We start from the raw sequence: 23989 nt of genomic DNA, 5'->3' as shown, positions 1-23989 counted from the left end.
CGGAGTCGTGGTACCAGTCCCTCCCGCAGAGCGTTTCAAGGGGTTCTATTCCAACCTTTTCGTGGTCCCCAAAAAGGACGGCTCTGTCCGTCCCGTCCTCGACCTAAAGCTTCTGAACAGGTCGGTGAGACCTCGGCCGTTTCGAATGGAGTCACTCCGGTCCGTCATCGCGTCCATGGAGGTAGGCGAATTCCTGGCATCGCTGGATATTCAAGACGCCTATCTTCACGTCCCGATAGCCTCCTCTCACCAACAGTTCCTCCGTTTTGCGATAGCGGAAGATCACTTCCAGTTCACAGCTCTTCCCTTCGGCCTCGCATCCGCACCCAGGGTCTTTACGAAGATCATGGCTGCTGCCATGTCCGTCCTGCATGCCAGGGGTGTCATGGTCATCCCGTACTTGGACGATATGTTGATAAAGGGCTCTTCTTTCGAGGACTGTCGTCTCGGGGTTCAGGTCACGATCGACACCCTTTCACGGTTAGGGTGGCTGATAAATCGGAAGAAGTCCTCTCTGATCCCGGCCCGTCGGATCACCTTTTTAGGCATGGTATTCGATACCATCCAAGGGCGAGTTTTCCTCACACAGGAGAAGATCTCCTCCCTACAACGAGGACTCCGCGCTCTTCAGCGTCAGCGCCAAGTGTCCATCAGGTTCGGCATGCGAGTCCTCGGTCGTATGGTGGCGGCGATGGAAGCGGTACCCTTTGCACAGTTCCATCTCCGGCCACTCCAGCTGGCCTTGCTGAAGAAGTGGGACAGATCTCCCTTTTCTCTGGACCGCAGGTTTCATCTTTCGCCGGAGACCCGCAACTCCCTCCGTTGGTGGCTCAATCAGCGCAACCTCGCATCAGGGAGGTCTTTCCTCCCGCTCCACTGGAAGATAGTGACCACCGACGCCAGTCTCCAGGGCTGGGGAGCAGTGTTTCGACATCACACAGCGCAGGGCCGATGGTCACCGAGAGAGAGTTGTCTCCAGATCAACATTTTGGAGATAAGAGCCATCCGGCTAGCCTTGCAGCAGTTTCGGCACCTAGTACAGGGTTGCCCGGTCAGGATCCAGTCGGACAATGCGACGGCGGTGGCGTACATCAATCACCAAGGCGGCACAAGAAGTGTCGGGGCGATGCGAGAAGTCAAGAAGATATTGCACTGGGCCGAGTGTCATCACTCCCTGATCTCAGCGGTACACATCCCAGGCGTGGACAATTGGGCGGCGGACTTCCTCAGCAGGGAAGGCCTCGCCTCCGGAGAATGGTCCCTCAACCGGGAAGTCTTCAACCAGATCTGCGACAGATGGGGAGTTCCGGACGTGGACCTAATGGCCTCCCGGTTCAACCGTCAAGTTCCGCACTTTGTAGCGCGGTGCCGCGACCGCTTGGCTTTAGGAGTCGACGCCCTCACCCTGTCATGGAGCCAGTTCAGTCTCCCGTACATCTTCCCTCCGCTCCCTCTAATTCCGAGGGTCCTCAAGAAGATCAAGGCGGAAGGGATACCGGTCATCCTAGTGGCTCCGGACTGGCCCAGGCGAGCATGGTTCGCGGAACTAACTCAGCTCCTCGCAGACGCTCCGTGGCGCCTTCCAGACCGTCCAGATCTCCTGCAGCAGGGGCCTCTCTTCCATCAGAACTCACAGGTCCTAAATTTGACGGCCTGGCCATTGAATCCTGGGTTCTAGCTAAGGCTGGTTTTTCCTCAAGAGTGATTCAGACAATGATTAGGGCCAGGAAGCCATCTTCATCAAAGATTTACCACCGCACGTGGAAAGTTTTCTTCAGGTGGTGTGAAGAGCAGAATATTTCTTCTCCTCTCGCCTTCTCCCTTCCTTCCCTGTTGGCATTCTTGCAGTCAGGCCTAGATGCGGGTCTCTCGCTCGCAACACTAAAGGGCCAGATATCGGCGTTATCAATCCTGTTTCAGAAGCCACTGGCCGCTCGTTCACAGGTTAAGACCTTCATCCAGGGAGTAGCCCACCTGGCACCGCCGTACCGTCGGCCTCTAGAACCGTGGGACCTTAATCTAGTCCTAGGGTCACTTCAGGGCTCCCCATTCGAGCCCTTGCGAGAATCTTCCCTGTCTCACCTGTCTTGGAAGGTGGTGTTTCTTGTTGCCATCACTTCTATTCGCAGGACGTCAGAGCTGGCAGCTCTCTCTTGTCGTTCCCCCTTTTTGATTTTTCACCAGGACAAAGCGGTTCTCCGGCCAGATCCCGCTTTTCTCCCAAAGGTGGTCTCCCCGTTCCATCTTAACGAGGAAATCATCCTTCCATCCTTCTGTCCTGGCCCCTCTCGCAGCTTGGAGAGGTCCTTGCACACCCTGGACCTAGTGCGTGCACTTAGAATTTATGTCTCCAGGACCGCGCCGTTCCGTAAGTCAGATGGTCTGTTTGTTCTCCCTTCTGGTCCCAAGAAGGGTGAATCGGCATCCAAGGCCACAATTGCCAGATGGATCCGTTCCGCCATATCAGAGGCCTACCGGATTCGGGACAAGTCTCCGCCGCGGGGGGTAAAGGCGCACTCTACCCGCGCAGTGGGCGCCTCTTGGGCGATTAGGCATCAGGCGTCGGCCGACCAGGTCTGCAAGGCCGCCACCTGGTCTAGCCTGCACACCTTTACTAGGTTCTACCACGTTCACACCCAAGCATCGGCAGATGCTATTTTTGGGAGAAAGGTCTTGCAGGCAGCAGTTGCGCACCTGTAATAGGGTGGCAGCATTCAATTATAGTGCAAGCCCGCCGAGGGAGGTTGTTGTTGTCGGCCTCTGCGGGTTTTTCGGTATTCCCACCCAGGGACTGCTTTTGGACGTCCCATGGTCCTGTGTCCCCCAATGAAACGATAGAGAAAGTAGGATTTTTGTGTACTCACCGTAAAATCTCTTTCTCTGAGTCTTCATTGGGGGACACAGCACCCACCCTGCTTGGTTTTTTGGTTGATTCAATTGCATTTGCCTGCTATTTTTTCAGTGGTCTTATGTTCATAGACCTCTTGTTTGCACGGCTGCATTGTTTTAGTTACAACTTGTGTTTATGTATGGTGATTCTGGTACTCCTCCTACTGCTTGTGCACCAACTGATCTGAGCCCGCCTCCGGCTCGGGGTGTATGCTGCTAGGGAGGAGCTAACTTTTTTATGTTTACTTAGTGTCAGCCTCCTAGTGACAGCAGCATAACCCATGGTCCTGTGTCCCCCAATGAAGACTCAGAGAAAGAGATTTTACGGTGAGTACACAAAAATCCTACTTTTTCTCCGGGGGACACAGCCAGCAGCTTTCTTCTCCAGGGCCAGAATGTGGGAAACTCTCCTTGCTCCGGAGGTTCTGTGCTGCGTGGCTCCAGATACTTACTGGAAAATTCCAGAAGTGTAGCCCTTCTCCGCACTAGGAGACCCTGTAACTTCCATAGAAGTTAAGGGAAGCTAGCAAATTTCATAATGTCTAATCCAAAAGTGCGGAAGACACAAGCTCCCTCTATAGTACGTTACTTCGCTTGCACATCCTGCAGTCAGAAGTTCTTCTGAGGCCAGTCATCCCCCTGTGTCAGGACTGCGATTTCCCCAGTCGCAGTGGCATCCAAGGACCCCCCCGCCGCCGAGGATGAGGACTGTCGTGCCCCCCCCCTCCCCTGAGTGGGCTGCCTCCCTCTCACAATCGGTAGCTGACCTAACCAAAGTCTCCCAGTCTCTGGTTTCGGTCTTACTGCACCTACCAGCCCTCCAACCTCACGTGCGGAACTAGAATGACCCTGCTCCCCAGGCTCAGGATAGGGTTCCCACTAAGATCCAGAAGAAATTCTCTAAACCAGTCTACACCAGCCAATCCGAGTCTGCCGCATCTCATGATGACTCAGAGTCCGATTCTGGGTCGATTGATGATGATATATCTCCAGAGTTGGAGTCCGACCTGGAACTGGACACGGAGCAGGCGTCCATTTTCCGGCAAATGGTCGACAGTTTTTAGTTTCGGCTGTTAACCAAACTCTATCGGTGGAGGAAGATCCACCTGCGGTGGCTTCAAAAAACTGTTTCCTTCAAAAAACTTAAGCAAGCCCCAAGATATTTTTCTAATAATCCCGACTTTACCGCCATTCTGGTGAAGCATAGCTCACCCATAAAAAGACGTTTTTCCGGCAAGCGTTCTCTCTGGAGCTAGTGCAGGATTGGGCAGAGTCCCCTGCTGTCGATCCTCCCGTGTCCCGACTGGCCACGCACACAGTGCTCTCCATTCCAGACAGTGCTTCTCTCAAAGAACCTACCCACCGCACCGTTGAGGCTCTTGCTCGGTCTATTTTTGAGGTGGCGGGTTTCTCCCTCTGCTCCTCATTTGCCGTAATTTAGGTTGCTAAGGCTCTTGCGGTCTGGAGTAAGAGTTTACGGAGAGGCCTCCGTGCAGAAGGTTTGCCCTCCGAGTTGATTGAGCTGACCAGCCAGATATCTATGGCCGCCAAATACCTCATATACGCTTCTCTAGACTCAGCAAATTATGCTACCATGGCTGCCAGAAATTCTCTGGTGATCCGTCAGATTCTCTGGCTAAAAGCCTGGAGTGCAGATAATGAATCTAAGAAATCCCTAAAGGGGTTACCCTGTCATGGTTTTTGCCTTTTCGGCGAAACACTCGATACATTGATGATGTAACTGGGTAAGAGCACCTCTCCGATAACAGCGCCCAAAGCTCGCACCTCGCAAGAGATTCCCCTGACGTTTTTGGTCGTTTCGGAACTTTACCTCTCAGCCACCCGCAAAGGCTGTGTGATCGTCTCAGCGGCCCCTCTAAGACAAACGCGACCTGGCGCTCCCGTCCTAGCCAGCCAAAGTCGGGTGATTCCCGCTCTCACCATTCCTTCTCAGCATGATGCAATGCATCCCACGTGACAACTCACCGTAGGAGGTCGTCTACTCCTCTTCAGGACGTCTGGCTTTCCTACATAGACGACGCCTGGGTGCGAGAACTGGTATCCATCGGTTACAAAATAGAGTTCACCCTTTTCCCTACGCGACGTTTCCTGCAATCACGCTTTCCCAAATCCGCGGCCCAAAGTGAGGCCTTGTCTCGGGCCATCGCGACACTTCGCGATACAGGCGTCATCGCACCAGTTCCCACCGAAGAACATTACACAGGATTTTAATCGAACCTTTTCGTGGTTCCCAAAAAAAACGGCTCTGGCCGCCCTATTTTAAATCTCAATAGGCTAAACAGGGCAGTGTGGACTCGCCCCTTTTGCATGGAATCCCTAAGATCTGTAGTTGCGTCCATGGAACCAGGAGAAATCATGGTCTCCATCAATATACAAAATGCCTACTTGCACATTCCAATCTGCGAAACTCACCAGAGATTCCTTTGGTTCGCAGTGGGGGAGGAGCACTTCCAATTTACAGAACTCCCCTTTGGCCTAGCCACGGCTCCTTGGGTCTTTACCAAGGTCATGGCGGCTGTCATGACTGTGCTTCGTCCTAGAGGTATTGTGGTCATCCCATATCTGGACAACCTACTCATAAAGGGACAGTTATTCTTGCCTGCTCAGAGAGTGTGCAAATCTGCTTGGACACTCTCTCAAGGTTGGGCTGGCTCGTCAACCGCCAAAAGCCGTCCCTATTCCCATCTCAAGTCTCATTTTTTTGGGCATGGTCCTAGACACTTCTCGAGTGCTGGTGTTTCTACAAGTAGAGAAACGGACCTCCCTGAGACAAGGCATTCAGTCCTCCGGCGCAAGCGCCGGCTACCTCTGCGGTTTCGGATGAGAATTTTGGGGAAGATAGTGGTGGCGATGGAAGCCGTCCCGTTTGCTCCGTTTCACCTTCGTCCTCTTCAACTGGCTTCCTATCTGCGTGGGACAGGAACCTGGCGTCCCTAGATCGCCCTGTCCTTCATTTCCAGAGGGTGATTCACTCCCTATTCTGGTGGACCCATCACTCTTTGCTCTCTCAAAGGAGATCCTTCCTCCCCATTCACTGGCAAGTAGTCACGACAGACGCCAGCCTCATAGGTTGGGGAGCCGTGTTCCATCAACACACTGTTCAAAGTTGCTGGTCTCTCCCGGAACACACCCTCCCGATTAACATTCTAGAGTTGTGGGCCTTTTTTCTGGCCCTTCAAGGGTTTCTTCCGCTTCTCTCAGGTCTCCCTGTTTGGATTCATTCTGACGCCACTGCAGTGGCATACATAAATCATCAAGGAGGGACTCTCAGCTTAGCAGCGATGAAGGAGATCACCATGATCCTTAGTTGGGCAGAAACTCACGCCTCAGCTATCTCCGCGGTTCTCTTCCCACGAGAACTGGGGCGGACTTCCGAAGCAGACAAGGTCTGGCAGCAGAAGATTGGTCCCTCCACGACGAAGTGTTCCAGCAGATCTGTCACAGGTGGGGTCCTCTGGATGTGGATCTCATGGCATCTCGCCAAAACGCCAAGGTCCTCCCCTTTTATAGCCAGACCCACACGAAATAGGCTCCGACGCCCTGGTCCTGCCGTGGTCGCAGTTTCGTCTCCCTTACATATTCCCTCCGCTTTCCCTCATTCCGAAGGTGATCAAGCAGGCCAAGGCGGAGGGAGTCTCTGAGATATTGGTAGCACCAGATTGGCCCAGGAGGGCCTGGTACTTGGAGTTCGTCCAGCCACTAGGCGATACCCCCTGGCGGCTTCCCGACCGCCCAGATCTTCTTTCGCAGGGGCTGATTTGCCGCCAGAACTCCGCACGGCTGCGTTTGACGACGTAGCTCTTGAATCTGAATCCTCTATTCTAGCCAGAGCCGGTCTCCCCCCCCCCCCCCCCACGTCATTTCCACTATGACAAATGCTAGAAAGCCCTACTCAGCTCACATTTATTATAAAATCTGGAGATGATTTATTTCATGGTGCGAACAACATGGAAAGTCGCCGCTTACCTTTTCCTTGTCCAATATCCTGACCTTTTTACGGGTGGGACTTGATTCTGGGTTAGCCCTTAGTACCCTCAAGGGACAGGTCTCTGCCCTTTCGTTTTTTTTTTTTTTTTTTTTGCAGAAGCAGCTAGCATCTCGGTCACACATATGCTCTTTTCTTCAGGGTGTAACCCATCTGGTTCCTCCCTATCGTCAGCTCCTGGATCCATGGGACCTTTAATCTAGTTTTAGGAGTCCTCCAGCAATCTCCTTTTGAACCACTGCAAGAAATATCGCTCTCATTACTCTCCTGGAAGGTTGCGTTTTTAGTGGCTTATCACGTCAGTGAGGCGCGTTTCAGAAGTGGCAGTCTACTCCTGCCAGGTCCCCTACCTGGTTTTTCACCAGGATAAGGATAAGGATAAGGTTATTCTTGATAAGGTTATTCTTAGGCCCTCACAGTCCTTCCTCCCAAAGGTAGTTTCTCCCTTTCATCCAAATGAAGAAATCATCCTGCCTTCATTCTGCCCTGCTCCGGTTCATTCACTTGAGAGGTCCCTGAATAATCTGGATCTTGTCAGAGCGCTGACGATCTATATCTCTCGGAATGCGCCGTTTCGTAAATCAGACACACTTTGTACTCCCAGAAGGGCACAAGATGGGTACCTCGGCCTCAAAATCTACGATTGGCCGTTGGATTAGATCAGCTATCCGAAAGGTGTACAGGGTCAAAGGCGCAACTCTCCCGGGAGGAGTGTAGGCTGATTCCACCCGAGCGGCGCGAGCTTTTTGAGCTGTTCGCCATCAAACGTCGGTGGCTCAACTTTACAAAGCCACTACCTGGTCCAGCATCCACACGTTCACCAGGTTCTACAGAGTATATATGCAGGCCTCTGCGGATGTTGCCCTGGGGAGACAGGTTTTGCAGGCGGTGGTGGCTTACCTCTGACTCAGAGGGACCCATCACAGTTTTACTACCTTTATAGTGAACGGTCAGTCTATTTGTCTGACCTTACCAGTTGTTAATGGTTTTGTTCACACCAGGGACTTCTTTGGGATGTCCCATGGTCCTGTGTCCCCCAATAAGGCGAGAGAGAAAGGAAGATTTTTGTGTACTCACCGTAAAATCTTTTTCTCTGAGCCTCCATTGGGGGACACAGCACCCTCCCTGTTTAGATTAGTAGTTTTCTTATTCCTTGCATAATTGCAGCTACAGCTTCTGCTACTACTTGTACACTAAACTGGCTTGGTTCCTAGTAAGTGACAAAGTGTACGCTGCGGAGGAGGAGCTAACTTTTTTTTTCTCTTTAGTTTGCCTAATGTCAGCCTCCTGGCAACAGCAGCATATATACCCATGGTCCTGTGTTCCCCAGTGAAGGCTCAGAGAAAAAGATTTTACGTTGAGTACACAAAAATCTTCCTATTTCCAGTTTTAGCCCCCAAAAAACGGACGCTTTTTAATCTGCATGTCATATTTTTTTTTTTTTTAGTTTTTTTTTTTAGTTATTTATTAGACCAAATAATTTCCTATGCTAACAAATTGCTATGTATCTGTAAAAATCATGGTAAACGGGTGATCTGTATGGGATTCAATATTTTTTTTTCTCTAACCATAGACTTGAATTTGACAAGTCTCATCCGAAATATGGCGAATACTTTTGTTGTTGTGTTTTTTCCCATGTGGATATATTTGGTCAGTGGAGAAAAAAAGAATGTCAAGCTGATGAGCCGTATTGAATAACATTTGGGACATTTGCTGGCAGATTTATTTTACAGGCAGTAGTCAGGCCCAAAATCCGGTTGTGTGATGATTAAGACTAATATGTGCTCTTATGAATGTGTGATCCCTCCAGCGCTGTGGCCGGTCTCTTACTATGTCGCTGCTGCTGTATGTACATACACTCCCTGACAGAAGTTCTGCCGCTTATCCATGATATGTAAATAAAAGCTTATAACCTGACTTTAAATTCATCCATTGGTTTCATAAATTACTCTTTTGAAAGCTGAAACCCTCCCAAATTTGGTTTAAGTTATGAAAATAAAGTTGCTGTAAAGCTGAAATACTGATCATTTAATGAACACAGAAAGGTCAGATTTTGGCAGGACAAAATTTTTGTCGCCCACAGAAAGTAATGTGAAATTCAAACAAATAATTAACTTCTAATATATAAAGATATGTTGCATAACATTGGTGAATGAAGTTGTGGTGCTATTGGAGCCATATTTAATATTTTGTGACTTCCATGACCTCGAAGGACTGCATCCATGCGGTTTAACAATGATTCATACAATTTAGTGATGAAGTCATCAGAAATGGCAAAGAATGTAGTCTTACATGCCTCCCAGAGTTCATCTAGATTCTTTGGTTTTGTCTTCCAAGCTTCCGCTTTCATCCTACCCCAAACATGCTCAATGATGTTCATGTCTGGTGACTGGGCTGGCCAGTCCTTGAGCACCCTGATCTTCTTTACTAGGAGGAACCTTGCTGTAGAGATGGATGTATGAGATGGAGCACCATCCTGCTGCAGAATTTGACTCCTTTTATAATTGGGAATGTAAGAGATAGCTAATACTTCTTGATATTTTAGGCTATTGATATTGCCTTCCACCTTGCAAATGTTTTGCACACCCCATACTGAATGTAACCCCAGACCATGATCTTTCCACCACCAAACTTAACTGTTTTCTGGATAAATATGGGCTCCAGTAGGTCTCCTGCAGTATTTGTGGCAGCTGTAGTGTAATTCAACTGAAGATTCATCAGAGAAATACACCTTCTGCCACTTTTCCAGCGTCCATCTGTTTAGCAGACTGTGGGACATGGCAAATGCTACACGGTTTTTTGATTGCCTTTTGTTTAGAGCTTGCTTCTGGGCACTGATTCGACCATGGAGGCTATTTCGTTTCGAGACAAAATCCTACAAACTGTTCTAGTTGACACAGGGACTTGAGGTGACCAGGCCTTTTGCAGCTCTGCTGCAGTGGAAGAAGGGGGCTGGCTTTGGATTTTCTAACCAACAAACGTTCTTCCTGAGCAGTTGTCTTGTGGAGTCTGCCGGACCTGGGCTTGTCAAAAACATCTCCAGTCTCTTCAAATCTTTTTTTTAATTATTTGTACTTGACGTTGAGGCACATAAAAGGTGCCAGCCACCTCTGCAGTGGTCTTCAGCCTCTTGATAATCAAGGCTTTGGTCGCATGGTGGATTTTTGGCATGTTGTCAGAGGTCAAGTTGCAGTTCAACTGAAGGTCTGGGGTGCTGCGTTTCTTTTTATACACACGCACTAATTAACCAATCATTTAGTGAAGCACAGGTGAGGATGTAAACTAGGATTTGGGTGCATTATATAACAAGGCGACAAAAACGTTTGTCTTGCCAAAATCTGACCTTTCGGTGTTCATTAAATGATCAATATTTCAGCTTTGCAGCAACTTTATTTTCATAACCTAAATCAAATTTGGGAGTGTTTTAGCTTTCAAAAGAGTAATTTATGAAACCAATGGATGAATTTAATGTCACGTTATAAGCTTTTATTTACATAACATGGATAAGCGACAGAACTTCTGTCAGGGACTGTAGACTGTCCACATGACCACCAGCAAGGGATTAAATGCTCGGACATCACATTGTCTTGTTAGATTTACTGTAGTTATTTATTGCAAGATTTATTTTATAAGGCTACTAAGCCCTGATTGATCTTTTCTTTTTTTTTTTTTTCCCCTCATTTTTGGTGCTGTAGGGGGGATTTGGGTCTTTCTCAGATTTAGAAGTTGAAGTCTGAATGCATGTATAAATCAATATAAAATACTCTAGACATCGGCTCTTCTGCCCATGTACATCTCTTTATACACAAGCTCCTTAAACTGTAGCATGTGTGACTTATTCTTTCCTATAAAAAGACTTGCTAGGGCTTTGTCATGCTATTGGGGTCCCTTACTAAGAAATGGTCTTTAATCAATGTCTTGTTGTGGGGTCCATACATGTATGTGAAATGTGAGTTTTGTATTTTGTACTGATGTTTCTCTGTAATTCTTTGCACCCTCCCGATGTTTCTTGGTTTTAAATAACAATCCTGTTTTGTGACCCCAGAAATACCCAAGATGCAGAATACAGACATTCAGCAGCTGCTAAAGGATGTGCTTGGGCCTCCTGATTGTGATCAACCTGTCAGTAGATCAGCTGTTAGGATCGAAGGGCACATGGCAACTGGATCAGTAACCCAGAGTCCAAGAGCCTTTGTTCAAGGCATAGCAGGTGAGGGTTTGCTGTGATCTGCCTTCAGTCTGCAATACTGGCTGTCCTGCCATACTGAAGTGTACCAATAGCCTCTTATGAGAAGGGGTATGAAAGTTTCGTAACGTAGGTCTTGTGTAATATTATATGTGCTGCATGGAGTTTTATGGAGAAAAAAAATCTGCAAGGTGTTCGAAAAGACCTGATTATATAACTATTTGTGGTCTCCAGCAGAGATGCCATCATAATTGTGTGTCCCAGGTAGACAGATGCTCCTGATGCCATGAACGCTGTCACATACTCCATCTGTTACCCCATAATATACATTCTGGTAGGGAACTGAGGAGTGGTGAATAGCCTGAGCATTATGCAGCATAAAGATTAGTGTCCCCCCCCCCAATATCCACAGCCTCTAACAGAAGTAAAGTGAATATGATAATCTATTTGTACCCTCTAATTGCCTATACCATATATATAGAAGACGTCTTGAGGATTGATTCACCGGATTAATTTAACACCTTTGTGACATCCAGCGTACATGTACGGTTCTCCAAGCCGCAGTACCTGTATAGCACTGCAATCACACCTGCTTACAAGCAGAGCCGGCAAAATCATCTGTGGGTGATGACACCCTGCAGTAATGCCCACAATCGATGCTGCTATCAATAGTGACAGTGGCATCAATCTGATATTATCAGAGGGCAGGAGCTCCCGCTTTCATCCAACTGGCACAATGCTATTGCGTTTGTGTCATGCTGATGATGACCCCAGGCCGAATAATAGCCACGGCGTCACCCAGGTACGATGGCCTAGAACAGAGGTTCCCAACTCCAGTCCTCAAGGCACACCAACAGTGCATGTTTTCAGGATTTCCTTAGAATTGCACAGGTGATAATTTAATCACCTGCAAAGGTGCTGAATGCTACACCCATGCAATGCTAAAGAAATCCTGAAAACATGCACTGTTGGTGTGCCTTGAGGACTGGAGTTGGGAACCTCTGGCCTAGAAGATCCTGCCTTGCACACCACCTGACGCGCCTCCTGCCTCTGTTGGTTCCACAGCTCAAAGCATTGCTCAAGCATTGCAGGGTATTAGACCAGAGAAGACCAGGAAAAGTTGACTAGGTAAAAAGTTTAAAATAAATTGTAAAAATATTATTTTTCTTTAAAAATAAAAAATCGCAAAATAAAGAACAAAACAAATGGAAAAAAAATATATACCAATAAATTTTTTATGTAAAAAAAAATACACGTATTTCATATTGCCGTGTCCAAAACACCCTGATCTATAAAACTATCACATTATTTAACCCCTTCAATGAACACTATAAAAAGTGGCAACAAAAAAAAAACCTTTTTCACATGATGCTGAAAAAAAGAAATCAATCAAACTTTTTTTAATTTTTTTTTTTTTGTGTAAAATTGGCAAAACATAAACCCTCCCCCCATAAATGTGGAATCTCTGTAATCATGTTGAGTTGAATAATGAAGCTGTCTTATCAATTTTACTTCACGGTGAACCGCATAAAAAACAGTCCCTAATTTGCTTGTTTTTAATAATTCTGCCTTTCAAAAAATACAGTAGAAAGTGATCAAGAAATTTATGTGCACAAAAATGATACAAAAAAACTCTTCTATTCTTCCTCACAAAGCAAGCCCTCACTGATCGTTCTGCTTCACATAACTTGTCTTATTTACCGCACTGTGCTGTGTCCTGTTGTGTATAAACATGTGACTCTTCAGATTTTGTGTTACACTGATGAATCCTGATGGTGAGCCTGATGAAGAGACCTGCGTAGTCTCGAAAGCTTGCTATTATTACTATATTTTCAGTTAGCCATTAAAGGTATCAACCACTGAGGACTTCAGTTCTTTTAAACGTTTTTTTTTTGTTTTGTTTTGTTTTTTTTAATCAATATTTTCATAAATAAACACAAATCATATTGACCAGAATTTAGAATGAACAAGATGTACAATGTGTCACAAAAACCCCCCTCAGAATCACTGGGAACAATTGAAGTGTTCAAGAGTTATTGCATCATATGACACTGGTCAGAATGGGAAAAACTGTCTTGGTCAGGAAGGTGAAATCTGAGTTTGGAGTGAAGGAATTAATACAAGCAAACTCTCAGATCCAAGGGCTTGAACACCCATCTTTGATTTTTTTTTTTTTTTATATATATATACACAGACTAAAAGGAAAAAATGTACTCTTTAATTTGTAGACCCTAAACTTCTAGACAATAAAAAAAATAAGCTAAACAGTTATGAAGCGGCATGAGCTGTTGTGATTTGATTTGGTCTAGTCTAAATGCTGCTTTATACACGATATCCCTAGTGATCTCATTAGCGATGTGACACGCCAGATCGCAGATACGATTTGCCGAGATCGCACATAGGTCGTTTTGTGACCGGCGCTCAAAAACGACCTATGTGCGATCTCGGCAAATCGAATCTACGATCTGGCGTATCACATCGCTAACGAGATCGCTAGGAATATCGTGTATAAAGCAGCCTTTAGTTTACATCACCAATTAGCTTTCTTACTTTGTGCCAAACTTTGAGCCATGATGTCTGTGTATGGCCTTGAATATTAAGCCTAGCCTCTTATGTAAAACCACACCCCGTCCGTCGAACCTCAGAAAGCATCATATATAGGGGTGTTTTTGGTGTTTGGCTTTGATTCTTGTCCATTTAGAATAGTAACTATCTGCCCGCATGTGATTTAGCTTTAATGGGAATATGATGTCACCAGGTTTTTGCCACCTTGTCTGTGAGCAGCATAATGTAGAGACAGAGATCCTGATTCCAGCAATGTGTCACTTACTGGGCTGCTTAGTGTAATTTAAAATCACGGATTATTCTGCAGTAGATTATCATTAGAGGACTACTTGGCGTGCTGCCAGGTTGTACAGCATATTCATGAGCTCTGTATAACTGCTAGATCTGCAGCAAAAAAACCATTGATTTCTTTATCGTTCCTTTGGGAGACCCAGACCATGGGTGTTTAGCTTCTGCCTCCGGAGGACACAAAGTACTACACTTAAAAGTGTAGGTCCTCCCTCTGAGCTTATACACCCCCTGGTGAGCAGACCCAGCCAGTTTATCGCTTTTTGTTCAGGAGGCATACATCCACACATGCATTCTCATATGATTTTTTCCTTTTGGAATGAGTTTGAAGAACTGCGGGTCCACGTCTGGACCCCCGGCATGTCCCTTCTCACCCCACTGTGTCGGCGGTGTTGTAAGGTTGATTTCCTAGGCTGGAGCCTTACATGCCGTGCTCCTTCACCATCCCTCCTGGCTCTGGCTTGAAGTGGGAGCCAGCACGGTCTCCATGCCTGGCAGGAGACCGGTCTCCATCCGCAGCCCTTCAGGACCCTGCTGGACTGGAGCACTCATCCCCAGGGACCTGGCCCTGCGTCTCATCAAGCTAAGTACCTGAGGCGTTTATATTTGGGGGTCCCTGTGCTTTATTGTTTGGGGAGAGTGTGCTTGCTGTATTTACTGACATTTCCGGCGGGTTCTCTAGCTGTCGCCCGAGAACCGCGCCGATGGTGCCTGCGCGTCGGCCTCGCCGCTCAAATTTAGGCCCCGGCTTCGCCGGAGGCCTAGTTTCGTTTCACTGCCCTCGCATGTCACTCATGCAGAGGGACAGCGCGGCTCCTCCCGGCGGCCGTTCTGCACAAGGGAGGGACACTCCCCACTGCTGTGCGTGTCTCCTCCCCTGTAGGTCTCTATGGCCCTCCAGATCCCGCTCTTCATGCAAGTCCCGCCCCCTCTCTTCGCTCCGGCGGCCATTTTCTCAGAGTTCACTCAGTGCTGGTCTGTGTTCTGCATCCCAGCTGAGGTGCTGTGTTTGGGGGTCCGGGCTTCGGGATCTGGAGGGCACACAACACCGCTTTGCACAGCGGTCTGGTAAGCCACAACCGGCTTTGGTTGTGGACCCCTGTATATACTCTCTGGGGTTCATTCTCTGGCAGAGCCCCCACTCCAGCAGCATGTCTCACACGAGGAGCAAGGCTCCAAAGCTTTACTCTGTATGCGCTGCATGTAAGCTCCTGCTGCCTGAACCGAGCACCTATCCACATTGTGATGCCTGCTCTACCTTGGCGGTGCCACAGCCTGGAGTCTCACCCCCAGTGGTCTCTCAGGCTGCTCCTGCTCCTGTGGCTGAACCCCCGGCTTGGGTAGAATCCTTTTCTAGGTCTATCTCCCAGTCTTTTGCTGAGTCCATGGGACTTCTGTCCAGGACGTTGATGAATATGCATCAGCCCCCCTCACAGGGTGCCTCTGTTGCTAGGGCTCTCTCAGGACCGGAGCTCACAGAGGATTCATCATCAGGTCCCAGACCCCGTCCTCCTAAGAAGAGACGTAGGGTTCCCTCTCCCTCCTCCTCCCGCGGCTCTGATTCAAGAGCGGACTCGCAGGATGAGGAGGATGCCTTTACAGGGGGCTCAGAGGCTACCTCCATGTACCCCATTGATCTGTCCGAAAGTGACTCAGATGTTACTGACTTGATTGCTTCCATTAACTCTGTACTGGATCTCAATCCGCCAGTATCAGAGGAGCAACCCTCTCTGGCAGAAAATCACCAGTTAACCTCGCCTAAGAGGGCAAAGAGTGTGTTCTTTAACCACTCCAGTTTTCAGGCCGCTGTGTCCAAGCCCAGGGCCTGTCCTGACAAACGCTTCCCAAAGCGTGGTTCTGATGACCGTTTTCCCTTCCCACCTGAGGTGGTCAAGGAGTGGGCTCAGTCCCCAAAGGTAGACCCCCCGGTGTCTAGGCTCTCAGCCCGGACCGTTGTGTCGGTGGCTGATGGCACCTCCCTTAAGGATTCCACTGACCGCCAGATTGACATTCTGGCCAAATCCGTATATGAAGCGGCGGGGGCCTCCTTTTCCCCGACTTTTGCAGCAGTGTGGGCTCTCAAAGCCATCTCTGCTTCTCTAGAGGAGATGCATTCCCTCACCAGGGAATCTATGCCCGAAGTGGTTGCCTTGACTTCCCAAGCTTCGGCTTTTTCATCCTATGCCATGTCTGCCATGCTGGAGGCTTCTCACCGCACTGCGGTGGCTTCGGCCAATTCCCTCGCTATCCGCAGGATCTTGTGGCTTCGAGAGTGGAAGGCAGATGCTTCTTCAAAGAAGTACCTTGCTGGGCTCCCTTTTGCTGGGTCCCGGCTGTTCGGTGAACAGCTGGATGAAATTATTAAGGAAGCTACTGGCGGGAAGAGTACTTCCAATGCCACAAACCAAAACCAGGAAACCTGTCCAGGGCAGGAACCAGTCGAGGTTTCGTTCCTTTCGTTCCTCCAACTGGTCGTCCTCTAAGCCCTCGGCCTCGTCCACTAACTCAGCCAAGGACCAGAAATCCAACTGGCGCCCAAAAGCGCGTCCACAGAAGACCGCAGGAGGTGCTGCCACTAAGGCAGCCTCCTCGTGACTATCTGCCCGCTCCAGCAACGTCCTTAGTCGGTGGCAGGCTCTCCCACTTTGACGACGCTTGGTTTCAACACGTCTCCGATCAGTGGGTGAGAGATATCATCTCCCACGGCTACAGGATAGAATTCTCTTCCAGCCCGCCAAAAAGATTTTTTCTCTCAACTCCCCCTTGCTCCAAGGCCACCGCCTTCTCACAGGCCGTGGCATCCTTGCAGGCCAACGGAGTAATTGTACCGGTTCCCGCCCGGGAACGGTTCAGAGGTTTCTACTCAAATCTCTTCCTAGTCCCCAAAAAGGACGGTACATTCCGGCCCATCCTGGATCTCGAGCTTCTCAACAAGCATGTTCAGGTGCGGCACTTTCGCATGGAGTCTCTGCGATCAGTCATTGCCTCAATGACCCAAGGGGATTTCCTGGCGTCCATCGACATCAGAGATGCCTATCTGCATGTGCCAATTGCAGTTTCACACCAGCGTTGGCTACGTTTTGCAATCGGAGAAGCTAATTTCCAATTTATGGCTCTCCCCTTCGGGTTGGCCACAGCCCCTCGGGTATTCACCAAGGTCATGGCAGCAGTGATTGCGGTTCTGCACCTCCAGGGGTTGGCAGTGATTCCTTACCTGGACGACCTTCTAGTCAAGGCTTCATCCAGCGCAGACTGTCAGCGGAGTGTCTCGCTCACTCTCGCCACTCTAGCCCAATTCGGGTGGCTGGTCAATCTGCCCAAATCCACTCGGACTCCGACCCAGAGGCTCACGTACCTAGGAATGCAGTTCGAGACTTTGCCGGCACTTGTGAAGTTGCCCTTAGACAAACAGCAGTCCCTCCAACTGGCAGTGCGCTCTCTGCTGAGGCCCCGTCGTTCTTCCCTCAGGCGTCTGATGCAGGTGCTGGGTCAAATGGTGGCGTCAATGGAAGCTGTCCCCTTTGCCCAGTTCCATCTGCGCCCCCTGCAGCTGGACATTCTCCGCTGTTGGGACAAGCGGCCTTCCTCCTTACACAGGTTAGTGGCTCTGTCGCCACAGACCAGGAGCTCTCTTCAGTGGTGGCTTCGGCCCCTCTTCCTGTCCCAAGGGCGCTCCTTCCTGGCCCCGTCCTGGGTGATTCTCACCACGGATGCCAGTCTATCTGGCTGGGGAGCGGTATGTCTCTACCACAGAGCGCAGGGCACTTGGACTCCGTCCGAGTCAGCCCTTTCAATCAATATGCTGGAAACCCGAGCCATGCTTCTAGCTCTCCTAGCTTTTCACCACCTGTTGGCGGGCAGGCACATTCGAGTCCAGTCAGACAACGCGACAGCGGTTGCCTACATCAATCACCAAGGCGGGACACGCAGCCGCCTGGCAATGTTGGAGGTACAACGCATCCTTCAATGGGTGGAGGACTCCAAGTCCACCATATCCGCAGTCCACATCCCAGGCGTGGAAAACTGGGAGGCAGATTATCTCAGCCGTCAAACCGTGGACTGTGGCGAGTGGTCCCTGCACCCGGCAGTGTTTCAGTCAATCTGCCGCAAATGGGGCACTCCGGACGTGGACCTAATGGCATCCCGTCACAACAACAAAGTTCCTGTTTACGTGGCTCGCTCCCACGATCCTCAGGCCTTCGCCGCGGACGCTCTGGTTCAAGACTGGTCCCAGTTTCATCTGTCCTACGTGTTAACCCCTCTTGCTCTCTTGCCCAGAGTCCTGCGCAAGATCAGAATGGAGGGCCGTGGAGTCATCCTCATTGCACCGGACTGGCCCAGGCGAGCTTGGTATCCAGACCTGCTCCATCTGTCCGTAGAGATGCCGTGGCATCTCCTGGACCGTCCAGACCTACTCTCGCAAGGTCCGTTTTTCCGTCTGAATTCTGCGGCTCTCAAATTGACGGCGTGGCTCTTGAGTCCTGGATTTTGACGGCTTCTGGTATTCCTCCTGAAGTCATCTCCACTATGACACGGGCCCGTAAGTCTTCCTCCGCTAAGATCTATCACAGGACTTGGAGAATTTTCCTGTCCTGGTGTCGCTCTACCGACCATCCTCCTTGGCCTTTCTCCTTGCCGACCCTTCTGTCTTTTCTACAGTCCGGTCTGCAGCTAGGACTGTCCCTCAACTCTCTCAAGGGACAAGTCTCAGCTCTGTCAGTTCTGTTCCAGCGACGTCTCGCTCGGCTGGCTCAGGTCCGCACCTTCATGCAAGGCGCATCTCACATCATTCCGCCCTACCGGCGGCCCTTGGATCCCTGGGACCTTTAATTTGGTTCTCACGGTTTTGCAGAAACCCCCCTTTGAGCCTCTTAGGGAAGTTTCCTTGTATCATCTTTCACAGAAAGTGGCCTTTCTGGTGGCCACAACTTCCCTCAGGAGAGTCTCTGATTTGGCTGCGCTCTCTTCGGAGTCACCTTTTTTGGTTTTTCATCAAGACAAGGTGGTTCTCCGTCCGACTCCGGACTTTCTTCCTAAGGTGGTCTCTCCCTTCCACCTTAACCAGGACATTACCCTACCTTCCTTTTGTCCGGCTCCTGTTCATCGCTTTGAAAAAGTGCTACATACTCCTGGATCTGGTGCGTGCTCTCCGGATCTATGTGTCTCGCACCGCTGCACTTAGGCGGTGCGCTTCTCTTTTTGTGCTAACCACAGGTCGGCGCAAGGGCCTCTCTGCTTCTAAGCCGACCTTAGCCCGTTGGATTAGATCGACCATTTCGGACGCCTACCAGAGTACTCAGGTGCCTCCCCCGCCGGGGATCAAGGCACATTCGACCAGAGCTGTCGGTGCCTCTTGGGCTTTTAGGCACCAGGCTACGGCTCAACAAGTCTGTCAGGCTGCCACTTGGACTAGCCTGCATACCTTTTCAAAGCACTACCAAGTGCATGCTCATGCTTCGGCAGATGCGAGCTTCGGCAAACGCATCCTTCAGGCGGCTGTCGCCCATTTGTGAAGTTAGGTTCTGCCTACTTCTTAGTTTACTCTGTTTATTTCCCACCCAGGGACTGCTTTGGAACGTCCCATTGTCTGGGTCTCCCAAAGGAACGATAAAGAAAAAGAGAATTTTGTTACTTACCGTAAATTCTTTTTCTTTATCGTTCCTATGGGAGACCAAGACATTGGGTGTATAGCTTCTGCCTCCGGAGGACACACAAAGTACTACACTAAAAAGTGTAGCTCCTCCCTCTGAGCTTATACACCCCCTGGAGAACCAGATCTAGCCAGTTTATCACTTTGTGTTCAGGAGGCATACATCCACACATGCATTCTCATCTGATTTTTTATTTTTGGAAAGAGTTTGAAGAAAAGCGGGTCCAAGTCTGGACCCCCAGCATGTCTCTTCTCACCCCATTGTGTCGGCGGTGCTGTTAAGGTTGATTCCAGGGCTGGAGCCTTACATGCCGTGCTCCTTCACCATCCCTCCTGGGCTCTGGCTTGAAGTGGGAGCCAGCACGGTTCTCCATTTTTGGCAGGAGACCGGTCTCCATCCGCAGCCCTTCAGGATCCTGCTGGACCGGAGCATTCATCCCCAGGGACTTGGAACCCTGCGTCTCAGCAAGCTAAGTACCTGAGACGTTTATATATTGGGGGTCCCTGTACTTTATTGTTGTGGGAGAGTGTGCTGAGTGTGTTTTATGACATTTCCGGCGGGTTCTCTGGCTGTCGCCTGAGAACCGCGCCGATGGTGCCTGCGCGCCGGCCGCACCGCTCAAATTTAGGCCCCGGTTTCGCTGGAGGCCTAGTTTCGGTTTCACTACCCTCGCATGTCATTCATGCAGAGGGACAGCGCGGCTCCGTCCAGCGGCCGTTCTGCACAGGGGAGGGACACTCCTCACTGAGTACATGTCTCCTCCCCTGTAAGTCTCTCTGGCCCTCCAGATCCCGCTCCCAGAGTAAGTCCCGCCCCCTCTCTTCGCTCCGGCGGCCATTTTCTCAGCGTTTTATCTGCGATCAGCACTGGTCTGCAGCATCCCTGCTGAGGTGCTTGGGGGTCCGGGCTTCGGGATCTGGAGGGCACACAACACCGCTCCAGCGGTCTGGTAAGCCACAACCTCTGGTTGTGGACCTCTGTATATACTCTCTGGGGGTCACTCTGGCAGAGCCCCAACTCCAGCAGCATGTCTCACACGAGGAGCAAGGCTCCAAAGCTGTATTCAGTATGCACTGCATGTAAGCTCCTACTGCCTGAACCGAGCACCTATCCACATTGTGATGCCTGCTCTAACCTGACGATGCCTCAGCCTGGAATCGCACCCCCAGTGGTCTCTCAGGCTGCTCCGGCTCCTGTGGCTGAACCCCCGGCTTGGGTAGAATCCTTATCTAGGTCTATCTCCCAGTCTTTTGCCGACTCCATGGGACTTCTGTCCAGGACTTTGCTGAACATGCATCAGCCCCCTTCACAGGGTGCCTCTGCTGCTAGGGCTCTCTCAGGACCGGAGCTCACAGAGGATTCATCATCTGGTTCCAGACCCCGTCCTTCTAAGAGGAGACGCAGGGCTCTGTTTCAGAAGCTGACTCGCAGGACGAGGAGGATGCCTTTACAGGGGGCTCGGAGGCTAACTCCATGTGCCCCATTGATCTGTCCGAAAGTGACTCAGATGTTAGTGATTTGATTGCGTCCAATAATTCTGTACTAGATCTCAATCCGCCAGTATCAGAGGAACAACCCTCTCTGGCAGAAAAGCACCAGTTTACCTCGCCTAAGAGGACAAGGAGTGTGTTCTTTAACCACTCCAGTTTTCAGGCCGCTGTGACCAAGCCTAGGGCCTGTCCTGACAAACGCTTCCCAAAGCGTGGTTCTGATGACCGTTTTCTCTTTCCACCTGAGGTGGTCAAGGAGTTGCCTCATTCACCAAAGGTAGACCCCCCCGGTGTCTAGACTCTAAGCCCGGACCGTTGTGTCAGTGGCTGATGGCACCTCCCTTAAGGATTCCACTGACCGCCAGGTTGACCTTCTGGCCAAATCTGTATATGAGGCGGCAGGGACCTCATTCTCCCCGACTTTTGCAGCAGTGTGGGCTCTCAAAGCCATCTCTGCTTCTCTGGAGGGGATGCATTCCCTCGCCAGGGAATCTATGCCCGAAATGGTTACCTTAACTTCCCAAGCTTCAGCTTTTTGATCCTATGCCATGTCTGCCATGCTGGAGGCTTCTCACCGCACTGCGGTGGCTTCGGCTAATTCCCTCGCTATCCGCAGGATCTTGTGGCTTCGAGAGTGGAAGGCAGATGCTTCTTCAAAGAAGTACCTTGCTGGGCTCCCTTTTGCTGGGTCCCGGCTGTTCGGTGAACAGCTGGATGAAATTATTAAGGAAGCTACTGGCGGGAAGAGTACTTCCAATGCCACAAACCAAAACCAGGAAACCTGTCCAGGGCAGGAACCAGTCGAGGTTTCGTTCCTTTCGTTCCTCCAACTGGTCGTCCTCTAAGCCCTCGGCCTCGTCCACTAACTCAGCCAAGGACCAAAAATCCAACTGGCGCACAAAAGCGCGTCCACAGAAGACCGCAGGAGCTGCTGCCACTAAGGCAGCCTCCTCGTGACTATCTGTCCGCGCCAGCAACGTCCTTAGTCGGTGGCAGGCTCTCCCACTTTGGCGACGCGTGGTTTCAACACGTCTCCGATCAGTGGGTGCGGGATATCATCTCCCACGGCTACAGGATAGAATTCTCTTCCAGCCCGCCAAACAGATTTTTTTTCTGTCAACTCCCCCCTGCTCCAAGGCCGCCGCCTTCTCTCAGGCCGTGGCATCCTTGTAGGCCAACGGAGTAATTGTACCGGTTCCCGCCCGGGAACGGTTCAGAGGTTTCTACTCAAATCTCTTCCTAGTCCTCAAAAAGGACGGTTCCTTCTGGCCCATCCTGGATCTCAAGCTTCTCAACAAGTATGTTCAGGTGCGGCATTTTCGCATGGAGTCTGTGCGGTCAGTCATTGCCTCAATGACCCAAGGGGATTTCCTGGCATCCATCGACATCAGAGATGCCTATCTGCATGTGCCAATTGCAGTTTCACACCAGCGTTGGCTACGTTTTGCAATCGAAGAGGAACATTTCCAATTCGTGGCTCTCCCCTTCGGGTTAGCCACGGCCCCTCGGGTATTCACCAAGGTCATGGCAGCAGTGGTTGTGGTTCTGCACCTCCAGGGGTTGGCAGTGATTCCTTACCTGGACGACCTTCTAGTCAAGGCTTCATCCAGCGCAGACTGCCAGCGGAGTGTCTCGCTCACTCTCGCCACTCTAGCCCAATTCGGGTGGCTGGTCAATCTGCCCAAATCCACTCGGACTCCGACCCAGAGGCTCACGTACCTAGGGATGCAGTTCGAGACTCTGCCGGCACTTGTGAAGTTGCCCTTAGACAAACAGCTGTCACTCCGGTTGGCGGTGCGCTCTCTGCTAAGGCACCGCCGTTATTCCATCAGGCACCTGATGCAGGTGCTGGGTCAGATGGTGGCGTCAATGGAGGCTGTTCCCTTTGCCCAGTTCCGTCTGCGTCCACTGCAGCTGGATATTCTCCGCTGTTGGGACAAGCGGCCTTCCTCCTTGCACAGGTTAGTGGCTCTGTCGCCACAGACCAGGAGCTCTCTTCAGTGGTGGCTTCGGCCCCTCTCTCTGTCTCAGGGGCGCTCCTTCCTGGCCCCGTCCTGGGTGATCCTCACCACGGATGCCAGTCTATCCGGCTGGGGAGCGGTATGTCTCCACCACCGAGCGCAGGGCACTTGGACTCCGTCCGAGTCAGCCCTCTCGATCAATGTGCTGGAAACCAGAGCCGTGCTTCTGGCTCTCCTAGCTTTTCACCACCTATTGGCGGGCAAGCACATCCGAGTCCAGTCAGACAATGCGACAGCGGTTACCTACATCAATCACCAAGGCGGAACACGCAGCCGCCTGGCAATGTTGGAGGTACAACGCATCCTTCAATGGGCGGAGGACTCCAAGTCCACCATATCCGCAGTCCACATCCCAGGCGTGGAAAACTGGGAGGCAGATTATCTCAGCCGTCAAACCGTGGACAGTGGCGAGTGGTCCCTGCATCCGGCAGTGTTTCAGTCAATCTGCCGCAAGTGGGGCACTCCGGACGTGGACCTAATGGAATCCCGTCACAACAACAAGATTCTGGTTTACGTGGCTAGCTCCCACGATCCTCAGGCATTCGCCGCGGACGCTCTGGTTCAAGACTGGTCCCAGTTTCGTCTGTCCTACGTGTTTCCCCCTCTAGCTCTCTTGCCCAGAATTCTGCGGCTCTCAGATTGACAGCGTGGCTGTTGAGTCCTTGATCTTGACGGCTTCTGGTATCCCCCCTGAGGTCATCTCCACTATGACTCGTGCCCGTAAGTCTTCCTCTGCCAAGATCTATCACAGGACCTGGAAAATTTTCCTGTCCTGGTGTCGCTCTTCCGTCCATCCTCCTTGGCCTTTTTCCTTGCCGACCCTTCTGTCCTTTCTACAGTCCGGTCTGCAGCTGGGACTGTCCCTCATCTCTCTCAAGGGACAAGTCTCGGCT

At 50.5% G+C, this 23989-nt stretch overlaps 1 protein-coding gene across 1 annotated transcript in view; it reads left to right on the top strand.

Moving 5' to 3' along the window:
* Positions 1 to 23989, top strand: part of KMT2D (lysine methyltransferase 2D) — a 385659-nt gene that overhangs the window by 164149 nt on the left and 197521 nt on the right. The window contains exon 26 of the mRNA XM_075333879.1: positions 10941 to 11105. Coding sequence (XP_075189994.1) covers positions 10941 to 11105 — 165 coding nt within the window. The remainder of the gene's footprint in view (positions 1 to 10940; positions 11106 to 23989) is intronic.

Source organism: Anomaloglossus baeobatrachus, chromosome 2 (genome assembly GCF_048569485.1).
Source record: "Anomaloglossus baeobatrachus isolate aAnoBae1 chromosome 2, aAnoBae1.hap1, whole genome shotgun sequence".
NCBI lineage: Eukaryota > Metazoa > Chordata > Amphibia > Anura > Aromobatidae > Anomaloglossus > Anomaloglossus baeobatrachus.
This window is presented reverse-complemented; position numbering and strand designations above follow the sequence as displayed.